General features: G+C 42.1%; 1 protein-coding gene across 5 annotated transcripts in view; it reads right to left on the reverse strand.

Annotated features, from left to right (window-relative positions):
* The window catches only part of MAGI2 (membrane associated guanylate kinase, WW and PDZ domain containing 2), a 1327276-nt gene that overhangs the window by 63249 nt on the left and 1248852 nt on the right, over positions 1–15175 (reverse strand). For all 5 annotated transcript variants that reach the window (XM_061198469.1, XM_061198467.1, XM_061198466.1 and 2 more), the window contains one exon: positions 168–306. In XM_061198469.1, coding sequence (XP_061054452.1) covers positions 168–306 — 139 coding nt within the window. The remainder of the gene's footprint in view (positions 1–167; positions 307–15175) is intronic.

Consider the following 15175-nt stretch of genomic DNA (forward strand, 5'->3'; position numbering starts at 1 on the left):
ATATATGCCTGTGCTTAAATATACACATGTGTATATACCTATAGCTATTGATCACTAAATATATATTTAGGTAGAATTAGGGAACTGATGTAGTTTTATAAATAAGCACAGGCATTTACAGTACACAGAAGAAACAGAAAAAAGGTGAATCAAAACGTGAAACGTACCATACTCTGGGACCTGCCCCGTCCCGCGCTTCAGCAGTAGCCTGACCCTTCTTCCTCCAGATTTGATGAGCTCTATTGCTCTGGCGTGTGTCATGTCTCTGGTGCTCTCCCCATTGATTTCAATGATCTGATCTCCTACCTGTTAATTAAAGAGACATCAAGTCAGCTAAAGATGGTTTTATTCAAGTTGCATTTCCAACAGATTAGAGAAGCAGCCGTAGATGACCAGTTTCCAGAGAGCAACTGAACAATTTGGTTGCAGCCTGCTGCTTCTTAGAAGAGGCTAATCCCTGGCTACATCCTGAATCTGACCACCAAACTTTATTTATCTTTATAGAAACTCAAATATTAAACCATGGAGGTTGTGATGATATGTCACTTATATTTAGCCAGTATGGCAGAGGCCACAGTTGAACTATTTAGGATTTTCTTAAAAAATTAGGGAATATGTTTGATACTGCAATTCAAAGTAAGCTGGCATCTTTGCTTTGAATCAAGAAGTAAATATTTTAAGGCTTTTTCATTGAACACATTAGGCAGGCATCTAATTCAAAGTGTTGGATGGAATGATTTGTTTTTGGGTTTCTCTGAGAATTTTTGTTATGTATCATTTAAATTTTCCTGGGTGCTATTATGCTATTGCTTTCTTTGTAAACAGTGGTTGGTTGATATTCAAGTTTGATGATGAATTTTCTATCACAGTCCTTTGAATTAAAAATGACTCCATTCTCCACACATGAGTAATGCCCTTGCTAAATCTTTGCCATGCTCACACCTGATTGCCAGAAACTGTTTGGTTAAATACCAATCCCTCTTGAATTGCTGGAAGTGCCTGGGTTCCATTAGCAGTTCCTGTTTAGCCTTTGTGAATAGATATTTGGAATAAAAGAGGTTCAACCATGAGCACCTCATGTAACTCCCACAGCACCATTACTGCCAGGAACCTTTGAATTAAAATATGTTTGATATCAGTGCAAGTCACTTAAGACAAATTAGCCAGGAAAAGCACAATAAGTTGCTTTGCAAAAATGCTGTTTTAGTTGGGTTCCTGAAACAAAGCAGATCTCAGCCTAAACTCCATAATGCAGACAGAATTGCAAATAAACTCCCTACAGGGGAGCAATATCTAGGTTGATGCTTCAGGCTGGGCAAGAACAGGAACAAAAATTTGCTGTCACAATGGCAAAAGGGCATCAAAATAAGCCCCTTCCCCCAAAGGGGGGTGGGGGCAGAACAAACAAGTTTATTGTAGCAAGGAAGTGACATCTCCACCTAAAAAGGACTCCCTAAGGGGCAAGGATCCCAATGTAATGAAGGTAAAGACTTCCCCCTTTGTGTACTCGGTGGCCTTTGGAAGTACTCTTTTAAGGCAGTGGAAGAGGTTGGCCTCACTGTTACGAACTCCACATTCCATAGAAGAATCACAAAAGACAAGACTAAATTAATTAGTTGTAGGGCCAATGTTTGCACCATTTTTCTTCAGGTCTCCCTAACTGTCACCTTTCCCAGGAGGCAACGGGCACAGCCTGAGGTCCAGCAGCTAGCCTGAGGCCACATATCCAAGGCAGTAGCAGAAGAGGGACCAATTATCCCTCTCCCAGCAGTCCTCACTGAAACCTCAAGGCACAGTATCAAATTGTAGAGATAAAAACAAAAGTTCCGATGAAGTTGTTATAATAGAGTCTTCATTCCCAGCTACTCTCTTCAGACTCACATACCCGACTGATTACTAAACATCTTCACCTCGATGTCCGGCAGGCCGCTCCAGCTCAACACCAGCAGACCGGGTGTTTCTTTCTCCCAAAATAGTTTGTCCTCTCAATTCCTAACCCTGGGTGATAGCACCACCATTTATTTACCCAGGCCAGAAACCTGGGGGTCCTGCTGAGCTCCTAGCTCAATTCAGGCCTTTACCTGGATTATTCCAATACTCTCCCACCAATGTCTTCTCATCGTCACCAGTATCATTCTTCTAAGGGAGATCTCCCCAGATGCATCATGCTGACTGAGGCAGGTAGGGCCTTCCATGTGCCACTGTTCTCTTGCCTTCTCCTCCCTATAGGCCTGGTGCTCTCCCAATCTTCCTCAAGGCCAGCCCAAGCTCTTTTCCCCTGGGATGCCTTCCTAGACCCTGTCTTCTCCTCAGGCAGAAGTGTGCAAACCCTCTGCTCAGTCATCGCTGCACCCCGCTATGTTATCTATGACACCGCATTACACAATTATGCTTCTCAGTCTTCCCTCCTCAACTTTGAGCTTCTTCACTCATCAAACAATTTCTGAGCACTGATTATGTGCTAGGCAGTCTACTGGGGAGATCAGATAAAGAGAGATAAATGGTATAGCTTCTATTTACAACATGTTCTCAGCCTAGTTAGAGAAAGTGGGTAAATAAGACAATTACTATTCAATATCTCTTTGCTCTGACAAAGGTATTCACAAAGTGCTAAGGGAAGAGAAGGGAGGGGCATCTAACTTAGAAGAGTGGGGCTGGTAGTCAGAGAGAGCTTCCTGGAGGTGGTGACATCTCAACTGAGTTTTGAAGTATCAGTAGGAGTGCCCCTGGTGAAGGAGGAGGAAAAGCATTCTAAGTAGAGAGGACAGCATATGCCAAGACCCTGAGATTTGACAGCAAAGCACTGAAAACTTTGAACAAGGGGTAAGCTGACCAGGGAAGCAGAGTGGTGTTTAGGAATCTCCCTGAGACAGTGTGAAGGGTGGACTGGAGAGAAAGTGGGAGACTGAGGAAGGGAGCTGAAGTTGTGAGGCTGTCACATTGTTTATCCAGGTGAGAAATTGGGAGACTGTGGGGAAGAAAATCATGGGACACATGAGGGCAGGGACTAGGCCCCATTTGACTGTGTATCTTGTATGGGGTGCACTGTACCTATTTGTGAGTGAATGAATGAAGCATTTCCACACGGCTCATCTTGAGAACCATGCGGGAATGGGTTATAAGCACTCTTGACCCCAAACTCAAAACCTGACAAGACAGCACTGCCTGAGGACACTTCTGTTTCAAGACTGACATTTCAACAAGAACCCTGTGGAAGGCGAAAGGAATCTTGTGGTGTGATAGAAACAGTCACACTTAGAAAATCTGATGCTTTCATTCTCTTGTCTGTTTGTTATTTTCCCTTTTCCCTACTAAGAGCCATGAGAATTAAGAGAGAAAAAATTAGCCGGGGAGAGAGAAATGGTGGGTTGGGAGATTGTGTGGGAGGTTGAGAAGCAGAGGGGTTCAGGGGCTGCACAGGGGCTGGACTGACGTCTCTGGTGTGGGATTTTCAGGATTTGGCTCCAGGAAGAGTTAGGGATGTTATTTTTATTGGGTTCCTGGGAGCCTGAGCTGACATCTTGGCTTGGCAGCTTTCCATGTGAGGTCCCCTCGGAAGGAGAAGAAAACAACTCTGATGCTGGCTGAATCGAGGGTCCCTTGTCTAAGACTTTCTCCCAAGCCCCTGTCCGTTCCAGGGTGCCAGTGGAGACAGTCTTCCTGCCTCACTGGGAGCAATGGAAGTTTGGGAACAGTCCAAAATCTTACCAAATTCAGAAAAAAAATTTTGAGGTGGGACGCTGGTCAGGCAATGAGATGGAAATGCTGCCACAGTCATAGATCTGAACCTTACAGGTGTTCTGGGCAGATTGCAAAAGTGGGTCAACTCATTTGGATCTAGTGTCAGTGGTAACAAACTCGGTCCAGGCCCAGCCTCAAGACTCCCATCTCTCCTTGTGAAATGACATAAATGGTAAAAAGGTTTACTTTCCATTTTCATTCCAATATCAGCCTTATATAGAGTCATTTTACAGGAAGCTCCATAAATAAATTTGGGATGTGATTCCTTTCACTTTCATTCTCTTAGCATCCGATGAATAAGACGGGTTTGTCAGAGTGAGAAGAGGTTCTCTTTACCTTCCGACCTCCATACGGCTGCCCAGCTGCAGCCAGTTGAAGTGTCCCTTTCCTACATTGCAGTGAACTGTTTTGGGGGGGGGGGCGGTTAATTTGATAGAACCAGTGGCAAATGTGCGTCCCATTCAGGGATGAAGAAAAAGACCGGTTGTGACTCTGATGTAGTCTTCTTTTCCCACACACCGTGGAGCTATTTTCTATTGAGCTGCATTACTGAAGTGAAACTTTAAAGATCTCCTCCACTTGTTCTTAGAGAATGTTTAAAGTATCAAGTTCTAGTTAGAATTGAGAGAGAGATGGGGGAGGAGAGAGAGAATGGAGACCGTGGGGGAGAGGAAGAGAAAGAGACACAGACAGACACACCCAAACCAGGTAGAGGTAATTCAGGAATGTGTGTTTGTTTTGTGTGGATCAAGGAGATGTCACGTGTAGGAAACTAACCAAAGGACATAAGATGAATCCTAGGCATTCTTTTTTTTTTCCTGTGGAAGAAATACTTTTATCTGTGGTCCCCTTGGGGAAACTGACAACCTTACAGCAGTGTCTCAGGGGCAAGGAGGAGTGAGATAAGACTGCCATTTCTTGGCCCAGTCTAACATGTTCTGCATTTCTACTCATTTCTATTCACATCTTGGCAGATTTTTCTTTAACAAAACTATTACCAAATCCTCGAACTTGCTTGAGGCCCTGCAGGTAAAACCTCTCTTCTTTTAAATTTATTTTATTTATTTATTTATTTTTGGCTGCGTTGGGTCTTTGTTGCTGCGCACCGGCTTTCTCTAGTTGCGGCGAGCGGGGACTCCTCTTCGTTGCGGCGCACGGGCTTCTCATTGCAGTGGCTTCTCTTGTGGAGCATGGGCTCTAGGTGCACGGGCTTCAGTAGTTGTGGCACGTGGGCTCAGCAGTTGTGGCGCACGGGCTTAGTTGCTCTGCGGCATGTGGGATCTTCCTGGACCAGGGCTCGAACCTGTGTCCCCTGCATTGGCAGGCAGATTCTTAACCGCTGCGCCACCAGGGGAGCCCAAAACCTCTCTTCTTATTGGAAAGCCAAGGCAGGTAAAAGTAAAAGTTTCAGTATATATATATATATATATATATATATATATATATATTTTTTTTTTTTTTTTTGGCTGCACCATGCAGCATGTGGGATCTTAGTTCCCTGACCAGGGATCGAGCCCGGGACCCCGGCAGTGAAAGTGCCAAGTCCTAACCACTGGATGGCCAGGGAATTCCCAAAAGTTTCAGTATTTCTTAGCAGTTAATAGTTCAAGTTGTAAGAAAAAAAAAAATTGAACTCTGTACTGTATGCATTTTTGTAGTAAAGTCATATAGAAAGTATTTGGTTTGGCTCAACTAAATCTTTATATGGATTATATTAATCCTGGACTTACTTCAGCCCCAAGTCGTGGTAGTTTCTGCTCAGCGCTTGCTTGGATGTCTCCACAAACATGCCTGGCTGGTTGCAGTCAGCTAATTGCCCTCACACCACAAGAACCTATTTCACGTGATTATACATGACTGAAGTGATCCTAGATTATAACTAGGTGTGAGGAACTGCGCTCCTTTAGAATTTTACGCCAACACAATGATCGATGTCTCTAGTCTGTGTTTCATGAGAGACTTAGCTGTGGACCATTTGTGTGGCTAATGGTCCGAGGTCACAGGTTAGCTTTGTCATAATTCTTTCCTTACAGGCTGGTTTCGCCCGCTGACTCTAGACCCCTCACGAGCAAGCAATGCACCTACTGCCTTTGTGTCATCTATACCTGTCACAATTCCTGACAAGTAGGCCCTCGGTTAATCACGGTTGAGTAAATGAATGTTAGCTTTACTTTTCAGTTATAGCGACCGTCTTCATTTTCACGACACAGAAAGTTCAGCTTTTGTGCACCTTAGCATATACTGTAAAGCTTTCTTGAAATACTGCCTTAGGCACTTGCAGCCAAACCATAACAATTTCAACAGTACTTACAGGAGACCAAATGAAGTTTCAGTAAAGGTGACCTACAAAAATTGTTAGAGACAGGTATGTTATTGTTATGGGAAACAAATGCTAAAGGATCGAGAGAAAGATGAAGGGAGGCTGAGTTCGAATAAAATCAGAAAAACAGAATCAGAATTAGGGTCTTTGCTTCTGCCTGTCACAGGTATCATCACTGGGTGCTCTGACGAAAGGACACCTGGGCCATAATGGCCCTCCTGGAGCAAAGGACAGGCTGATTTTCAACTCGATAATGACCGTTAATATATCATGGCTGTTTTCACAATTAACCTTCGTTAGATATTATTTAATAACTATTACAGTAAAATTCTTTTCCAAGGGGTTACACTGAGTGCTTTGGTTCACCTTCCCATGTCTTCCGTGAGACTGGTGATTAAATTAGATGGCATCCAAGTGCCTATTACAGGACCTGGCTCCGGTTACAAACTGCTGTGCACGATTGCCTCAGCAAGGCACAGAAGCCCATCAAGTCAGCAGGCTTTTCCAGAGAGAACTTCTAACCCCACTGGAAATTGAAATTCAGATTTGAGAGCACTGAAACTATGTGGATTTTATTTGCCTCAATTAATTTATATGTTGAGCTCTGTCTGAGACTCTATGCTATGTTCTAGACAGTAATCACTTAAAAAGAAAACATCCCAACATCTCGTAAGAAACTTCATCCAAAGAGAAGTGTGAAAGAGCCCTGGTGGATTTCCAGAAAAGTCCTTAATCAAGGTTATACCCGAGCACATACCTGCTTGGAAGGGTCATGGAGGTGAGGGGAACGGAAGGGGAACAAGAAGTTATGGGCCGCTGCAGAGTTCTGAGGGCTTACGCCTTGACGTGGGTAGGGAAATCTTTTCCCTTTAGAAAAGATTTAGTTACAGCTCAAAAAATGTTCCGTCTCTGACTTGGGCAGGGGTGGTGCCTTGGCTGCTCACTCAAGTCAGGGGGCCGCTGTGGTGGAGATTCAGGGGGCACTCTTCGTTCAAGAGTTTCCATTTCTCATTCTTACCTTTAAAATCCTCTAAATTAAAACATGGAAATATATCTGAAATTTCAAGATAATGTAGTTGCCCAATTGTGGAAGTCAACTCTAAATTATAATTTGGTATCTTTATCACCAAAACTTTCCTTTTTCTTTGTCAAATATTACTAACACTAATCTCATACAGGGAATTTTATTAGATTGCTTTTTTTCTAAATCTCACTCTTCCAGGGCTTTTAATTGGTGTTGATGTGCCCTTCCTCAGGTCCCCCATTCCCTGCTCTAGGTATGCTTTCTGGGTGGAGCAGTTCTCTTTCTGTGTCTTTGCAGATGCTGTTCCCTTTGTCTAGACTCTGCCTTTCCTCCTTCAAATAACTAAATTCTGCTCATCCCTTAGGGCAAAGCTCAGGTATGCCTGCATCTAGGAAGCCTTCTATGATCCCCCATCAGTCCTGGGTTGGGTGCCTTTCCTCAGCATTTCTTTAAAAGTTGGCCCTCCATTTCCACAGGTTTTGAATCCACGGATTCAACCAACCATAGATGAAAAATATTTTTTAAAATTCCAGAAAGTTCCAAAAACCAAAACTTGAATTTGACATGCCTGGCAACTATTTACATAACATTTATATTGTATTTATAACTACTTACATAGCATTTATACTGTATTAGGTATTATGAGTACTCTAGAGATGCCTTAAAGTATGATCATGTATTATGAGAACATATTTTATATGCAAAATAGTTGCAAATACATTATATATAAGTCGTTTATATGTAAATGCTATGCCATTTTATATAAGGGACTTGAGCATCCTTGTATTTTGGTATCTGTGGGGATCCTGGGACCAACCTCCATAGATAACAAGGGACAACTTTATTGACCTTTGCCTATCACAATGCTGTAAGCCCTCCAAAGGCAGGGACTCAGTCACATGGGAAATACCCATACAGATTTGTTCAAAGGATGGATGAACAATTGAAAGAAGGAGCTTTCAGAATCTGTGTTTTGACTCTATGTTCCTTATTGTTTAAACCAAATTTAAGCAAGATGTGTAAAAAGTTTTAAATTTGGTTTCATGATATATGTCAGCCAGATTTGACCATGATCAAATAATATAAAGTGTATGTAAGTGCCTTGTAAACTCTGTATTATACAATCTTTTATTATTAATTGTAGTAGTTATCATTATCACCACCATTGTCATCATAATGGTAGAAGAGAGAAAAAAATGAAACACAGTGGTAAGTTCTTCACAATGAATCTAGGAGAGAAGCCGCTGAGCTGCTGAAAATGTATTTAATGGAGAAATAAGGCAAACAATTTTCTGAAAATATCACTGAGAGGTTAAAGTCCCCAAAAGTGCTGCCTTTTAGGAATTCTTATAGGGTGTTAATGCTGTTTTTTAATTCTATGATTTTGATAAATAGTTCTTAGAAAAAGAACCTCCTTGAATGCTGGGCAGATGATCCAAACCCTAAACCAGGACAGAGAGATAACTGCAAGTGTGGCAACAGACAGAAATACAAAGAAGAAGATTTTAAAGACAAGCTGGTTGAAGCAAAATATTTTCTATGAAGGGAAAAATAAGCACAACCATTCCACTTTCATATGTTGGTTTGACTGCTCAGGCAAGAAGAGGAGACTGGAGAAATATCTTAAAATCATCCGCCTGAGCAAGAATAGAAAGCTATCATTGGCAGCTCAGCTAGTGGCTTATTCATTTGCTCAGAAATCGCTTACGTGAGGTCATGAAGTCAGTTTCCCTAGTTGATTGAAAAATAAACAAAAGCAAATCAAAAAGAAAAGTTTCCATTGTGGACCGATGTAGGCTGTGATTTTCCTTCCCTGGATGTAATTGAGAGAAAATGAGGGATTATTATTCTGCATACTTATCTAATCAGATAGATTTATTTTCCAGATGCAAGCGTTGGTCTTTGTGCGATGACTGCTATATAGGCACGTGATAACCACTCCTTGTTTTGCTGAAGCTGACCTACTTGCAAACTGCCTTTGCATTTACTTTGTGTGTGTGTGTGTGTGTGTGCGCGCACACGCACATCAGTTCCAGACCTGATGTTAACAGTGTGAATTATAGTGAAAGGTATACCCAGATGGATGTATCAGTCAGCTGGGATTTTGAAGATAATTTAATGGTGGGACTACTTCAGAGGTGTGGGCAGGGTTAAGACAACCAAAGAGGGCTGTTGAGGCACTAAATAAGTATGGCAGATGCCATTACCATCTCTGGTCTGGAAGACCCCAGGGGAGGATAGAAAGTAACAGGGGCCTAGTGAGAGCTCGAACCGTGAAAGACGGGCCACCTGACTGGAGCTGTAGTTGTCAAGGAAGGAGCACTGCTGGCCCAGAGCACTGAGGCAGGGAGCAAAAGGGGTCAGAAATGCGCCAACCTCTCTGTGGCAGACAGAATCACGTCCCCGCAAAAGACATCCACATCTAGGCCCTGGAATCTGTGAATATGTTACCCTACATGGCAAAAGGGACTTTGCAGGTGTAAGTTAAGGATCTTGAGACGGGAAGGTTCTCCTGCTTCTCTGAGTGGGCACAATGTAATCACAAGGGTCAAAGTCTGAGAGAGAGATTTCAGGACAGAGGTCAGACGTGAGGGAAGATGCTCTGCTGATGGCATTGAAGATGGAGGAAGGGGCCACAAGCCAAGGAATGTAGGTGGCTCCAGGAGCTGGAAAAGGCAGGGAAACGGATTCTCACCTAGATCCTACAGAAGGAACTAGACCTGCTGGTAAGACAATTTGATTTTAACCCACTGAAACTGACTTGGAATTATGACCTCTAGAACTGTAAGATAATAAATTTGTGCTGTTTTAAGCCACTAAGTTTGTGGTAATTTGTTATAGCAGGAATAGAAAACGAACACACTTTTCTCTCTTCCTGCCCTCTGATCTCCTACTAGTGCTAATCATCAGCCTAATCCAACAGGAAACCAGGGCGCAAGAGAGTGCGGGTGATGCAGACATAACGATCAGTCCCCCAGGATACAGAATAGGGAGAGGAGGAAAGAGAATGGATCTGAGGGAAAGTAGAACAAAAGAAGCACCAACACTGAGGTGGGATGGGCACAGATTTTAAAACAACGAATGAGTATGACATATGAAGGCTGCTGTGGTCTGAATGTTTGTATCCCGGCCCCCCAAATACACATTTGAGATCCTAACCTCCCAGGAGATGCTATTTGGAGGCAGGGCCTTTGGGAGGTCATTAGGCCAAAAGGGCAGAGCCTTCATGAATGGGATTAGTGCCCTTATGAAAAGAGATCAGAGAGCTCCCTTGTCCCTTCCACCTTGTGAGGACACAGGACCAGGAAGTGGGCCCTCATAAGACATCAAATCTGCTGGTGCCTTGATCTTGGACTTCTGGCCTCCAGGACTATGAGAAATCCATTTCTGTTGTTTATAAGCCACTCAGTCAGTGGTATTTTGTTATAGCAGCCTGAATGAACTAAGATGAAGGCTTTAATTAAGAAAATAATTTAAGAACAAGACATAAAAATCAGGTGGTGGTAACCTTGCCCGTACTGGAGAAGCTATTTTTGGAAGCCTTTATTTATTTATTATTTTTAAGGTTTTTTTTGATGTGGACCATTTTTTAAAAATATATTTATTTATTTGTTTGGCTGCTCTGGGTTTTAGTTGCGGCACATGGCACCTTCATTGCTGCATGCGGGATCTTTTAGTTGAGGCACGCAGGCTCTTAGTTGTGGCATGTGGGATCTAGTTCCCTGACCAGGGACGGAACCTGGGCCCCCTGCACTGGGAGTGCAGAGTCCTAACCACTGGACTGCCAGGGAAGTCCCTATTTGTTTTAATATTTCATTTTTATACAGATAGTCTCTTCAGATACTGTTATAGAAAGAGAAGTGGCATCAGGGTTACTGAGTTGAATGTGCTTTTTAAAATTGCCAAAGATTTCAGACTTGCCTTTGCATCTAGTCAGCCTCCAAGTCCCATCAATCCTACTCCCACTCTGTCTCCAGCCTGTCATTCATTTCCCATTTCTCTTGCTTCCATTTTCCATTCACCATTCCTCTCTTCTCCCTCTTTCGGTCCATATGGCTGCCATAATCATGTTTTGAAGCTCGCCTCTGCTTTGGTCTCTCTCCTCTTCAAACACCTACGCTCCTCCTCCAAACTTCTTGAACAGCATCCAGACTCCTCGACACCATGTGAAGATCGTCCGGGACCTTGTGCCCCCAACCTTGCAGCTCATCCCTGCCACTCTCTTGGGTTTAATCTGGCCGGCTTCTCATTCCTCCACTCTTCATTGGGTGCTCCCATCCCTGCATTTTTTATCTTGCCATCACCTTTGCTAGTTTTTCTTGCCATTCTCCCCAACTCCTCCAGCCTTATCTTGTAATTGTACCCATTCTTCAAGGCTCCACTCAACTCCTCCATGAAGCTGTCTCTGGTCCCTCCGGGGGGAGATGTCACCTCCTTTGTCTGGGCATCCACTGCACGCTGGCCATGCCTCTCTTACAGCCGTTACTGCACCCCTGCCTCTTATTCTAGTCATTTGTGTATTCATTCCTCCCCCCACCACTTGTGCACCTACTAAATTATAAACTCCTGGAAAGAGGGATTATATCTTTGTACCACCTAGTAATAGCAACACACTGCCTTAAAAACAATAGATAATAAAAGTTTACTTGTAGTGAGGATAAAAATTATTACTGTGTAAGGTATAAAATGATTAATGGGAGAAGGAGAGTCCTTGAGGGAGTTGAGGGTGTGTGGGAGTTTGACAGAGAGGGTGCTTTGGGGTCAGAACACTTTGAGGGCAGTTCTGTGTTCAAGATTGTTTTTCCACTGTTGACTAAGGTGACTAGCACAGGATAAGAGATTCATTAACATTTCTTAAGTGAATGAATAAATGTTACCTACTACATTTCGGCCAAGGATAACCTTGAATTCTGTGAGAACAAGGGCTAAAAAGAAGTTCGTAATACCTGTTACAATATAAAGGTGAAAAAGTATATGAAAGTAAAAACAACACAGTCTTCTTCTACTTGCCATGAGAAGTAAGCTTAGAAATAGCAGGGCTTTGCCAGGAACCAGCTAAAGAAGACCCAGCCACAAGGTGGAGGCACCTCTTTTCATTCTGATATAACCATGCCTTCGTGCTGGCAAAGCTGGCTGAAAGCAGACATAGAAGCACTGGAAAATAAACTCAGATGAGACTTATAATTATACCCCCAAAGTACAGTCTGAAAGCAGAGATCATGATTTACACTTCCACAATATCCTTTGTAGCATCTGGCAGCATCTGACTGGTGTGTGTGTGTGTGTGTGTGTGTGTGTGTGTGTGTGTGTGAGAGAGAGAGAGAGAGAGAGAGAGAGAGAGAGAGAGAAATGATTGGCTGATTGATTGATTGATTGGGGGTTAAAGTAAATAAAGGAAGTAGTTGCTAACAATACACCCACTACACACACTAAACCATACACAGGGCCACTGAGGGCCAGGAGCCCATCTTACTAATCTCTTCATCTCTGGGTTTCTATTATCCTCACTTTAAGGCTAGGACTCTGAGCTTGAGGGAGGAATATGGCTTTGTGAAAGGTCACATAGCTTATAAGTGGAGGTCACAAGACAAGACACAGGTTCTCTAATTCCCAAACCCAGAGCTCCCTATTCTTCTCAAGGCTGCTTCAGCATCTTTGAGGAGGGGAGAGTGGCACACTAGAGGGTTTTTACTTAGTTCAGAGTTAAAGCTTCCTTCTATAGAAACACGAAACTATTTAAGATGTTTGTGACTTATTATTAACCTTTGGGCTATTGTTTAAAAATATACACATAATCATGTGTCACAAATAGCTCTGAAGTCCAGGTTCATTCAAGCATGAGTAGGATGAGGAAGAAGGTATGATTAAAGGTGTAGCGAGAAAACCTCTAATTGTAAATAGATCTAGTTAGTACTTCACGTTCTAAACTTCCCTGATCACTTCAGCTACTTTCTCCATGAATAAATGTTATGTTTATAGTGTCAAAGTTTCAGATCAACAGAAAAATGGATGTCCTTGGGCCCGATTTTAATATGCCCAAGGAGTCTGTATACAGGGCACAAAAACGCATGTCTCTGGGGTCGACTACCTTTGTTTGGTAACATTGAAAATAATCTTTAATATTAAGCTTAATTTTAAGACAGCTCTCCAGAGGACCTTTACTCACAGCCACCATATTCAATTATACTGGCAATGAATGTGTGGATTACAATAGTTTTTCTATTGATATGCTAACACTGAATAGAAAGAGTAGCATTGTATCACTATCATTTTGATGCACAAAATAAACATTATCCACTTTATTTTCTTTTACTATTTATATTAATTACTTAAATTTTACAACTAGGAACGTAGCCGAGTCTCTAAAAATCTTGTTTCTGTTCAAGTTAATTCAGATTGTCCATCCATGCATGAGAACAGCTGAGCTATGAAATTGGGCAGCATGTTTTCTGGCAATAATGAGGAGATAGTATTCTTTAGGAGTATTTAAGTGACATCAGTATTGATAGGTTAATTGGAAATAAAAATGTAAAGCTTTCTTAAATCACTAGAACGAAAAGCCTCTGGTTTATTGTAGCTTCGCAATGCACTTTTTGAACTCTTCCCACTTTGCAGTTTAGGTTAATAACTGTCTGATTAGTGTAACTGCAGCTGTTCTCAGAATTCCCAGTACATCCCATGGCAAATCAGCCATTTTCAAAATGAGACTTTCCCACCTATAACCTGATTCACCATCATTTTGCTTCCTCTACTCCTTTACCAAATTCTTGAAAAAATGACCCCTGCATCCAATGAAATGCAGAGGATATTGGGAGAAAAGAAATGCAATTTGATGTGAGGTCATGAGAGCTGACTGCAGTTGGGAATCTGATATAAGAGACATCCTCCATCTTCAGAGCTCGGGGTACCACTTGCTGCTATTATTAAATATAGCATAATTAATAATAATTAAGTTTCATGATTAATTATTTTGAAAAAGGCAGGTAAAGTGGTACAACTCTAGCATGCATCTTAACTAGACTCAAATTATTTTCAGTTCTCTGTGTGAACATTTACACTGACACTATTCCATACATGCTTCTAGATTTCTATCTGTATACTAAACTCTCATTTAATGGCCCAAGATCTTGTTACACAGCTGTGAACCACTCAGATGAAAAAATGGACACTTCAAAATAATTAGCACTTACTGAACGCAGTTTTATGCCAAATACTTTCTAAGCATATTAGAAGCATTATCTCATTTAATTCTCAAACAAATGAATAAACAAAGCAAACATACCCCCTATGAGCTAGAGAAAACAAAGAAAAATTCATATTAACTTTGGGAAATGAAATCACAATTTTTTTTTTTACACTGGGAGCTGATTAACTTATGAATACTGCGTAGCGAGTGTCATTGGTACCAAGACAGCAGGTTGATCGCTGCACGGTTAGTTAGCTTGAGCTCTCCCATGCCACTGACTCCTTCATTTGGGTTGGACAGGTTCCTTCAACACTTCGTGTGGCTGGACATTCAAGAATGACCTGGATCCACTTCATGATGCTTCCCCTGATCCTGTCTTCCACTTCCTTAAGTGTATGTTCTGTGTTTTTGTCCTTCGTTCCTGCCTTGGACTACGACCTCGTCATCTCTCCCATTCGCTTTCTTACATTTCCTAGTAATCTTTGGATATCTCTCGGTGATGGCTCCTCAAGCATACCTGAGTTCATCGTTATATTGCTACTTTTGGAAGCTGATCCTTCCTATATTGTCTCTGTTCAGTCTTGCATTGTTTTTGGTGTGATGCTGCCTCGTCATTTTACAAATATGGGCCACCTGTCACCAAAAGGACAGTATAAACATGTGATGGAAACTTCCAAATTCATCACCATTCCTAGAAAAACAATTCTGCAGGGTTGCCCTGATGGAGAATACTTGTTTTCTAATCACCTATGTTTTCCAAGGATATCACATTATTAATGTAACTTGTTTGATTGAATTGTTTCTAGTCACTGAGGTATGAATGTGTGATTGATTTATTTTTCCAATAACTGTTACCAGCTGCGCTGTTAACTCCCCCTCCCCTTTCCTGCTGGGTAGTATTACA

Source organism: Eubalaena glacialis, chromosome 8 (assembly GCF_028564815.1).
Source record: "Eubalaena glacialis isolate mEubGla1 chromosome 8, mEubGla1.1.hap2.+ XY, whole genome shotgun sequence".
Lineage (NCBI taxonomy): Eukaryota > Metazoa > Chordata > Mammalia > Artiodactyla > Balaenidae > Eubalaena > Eubalaena glacialis.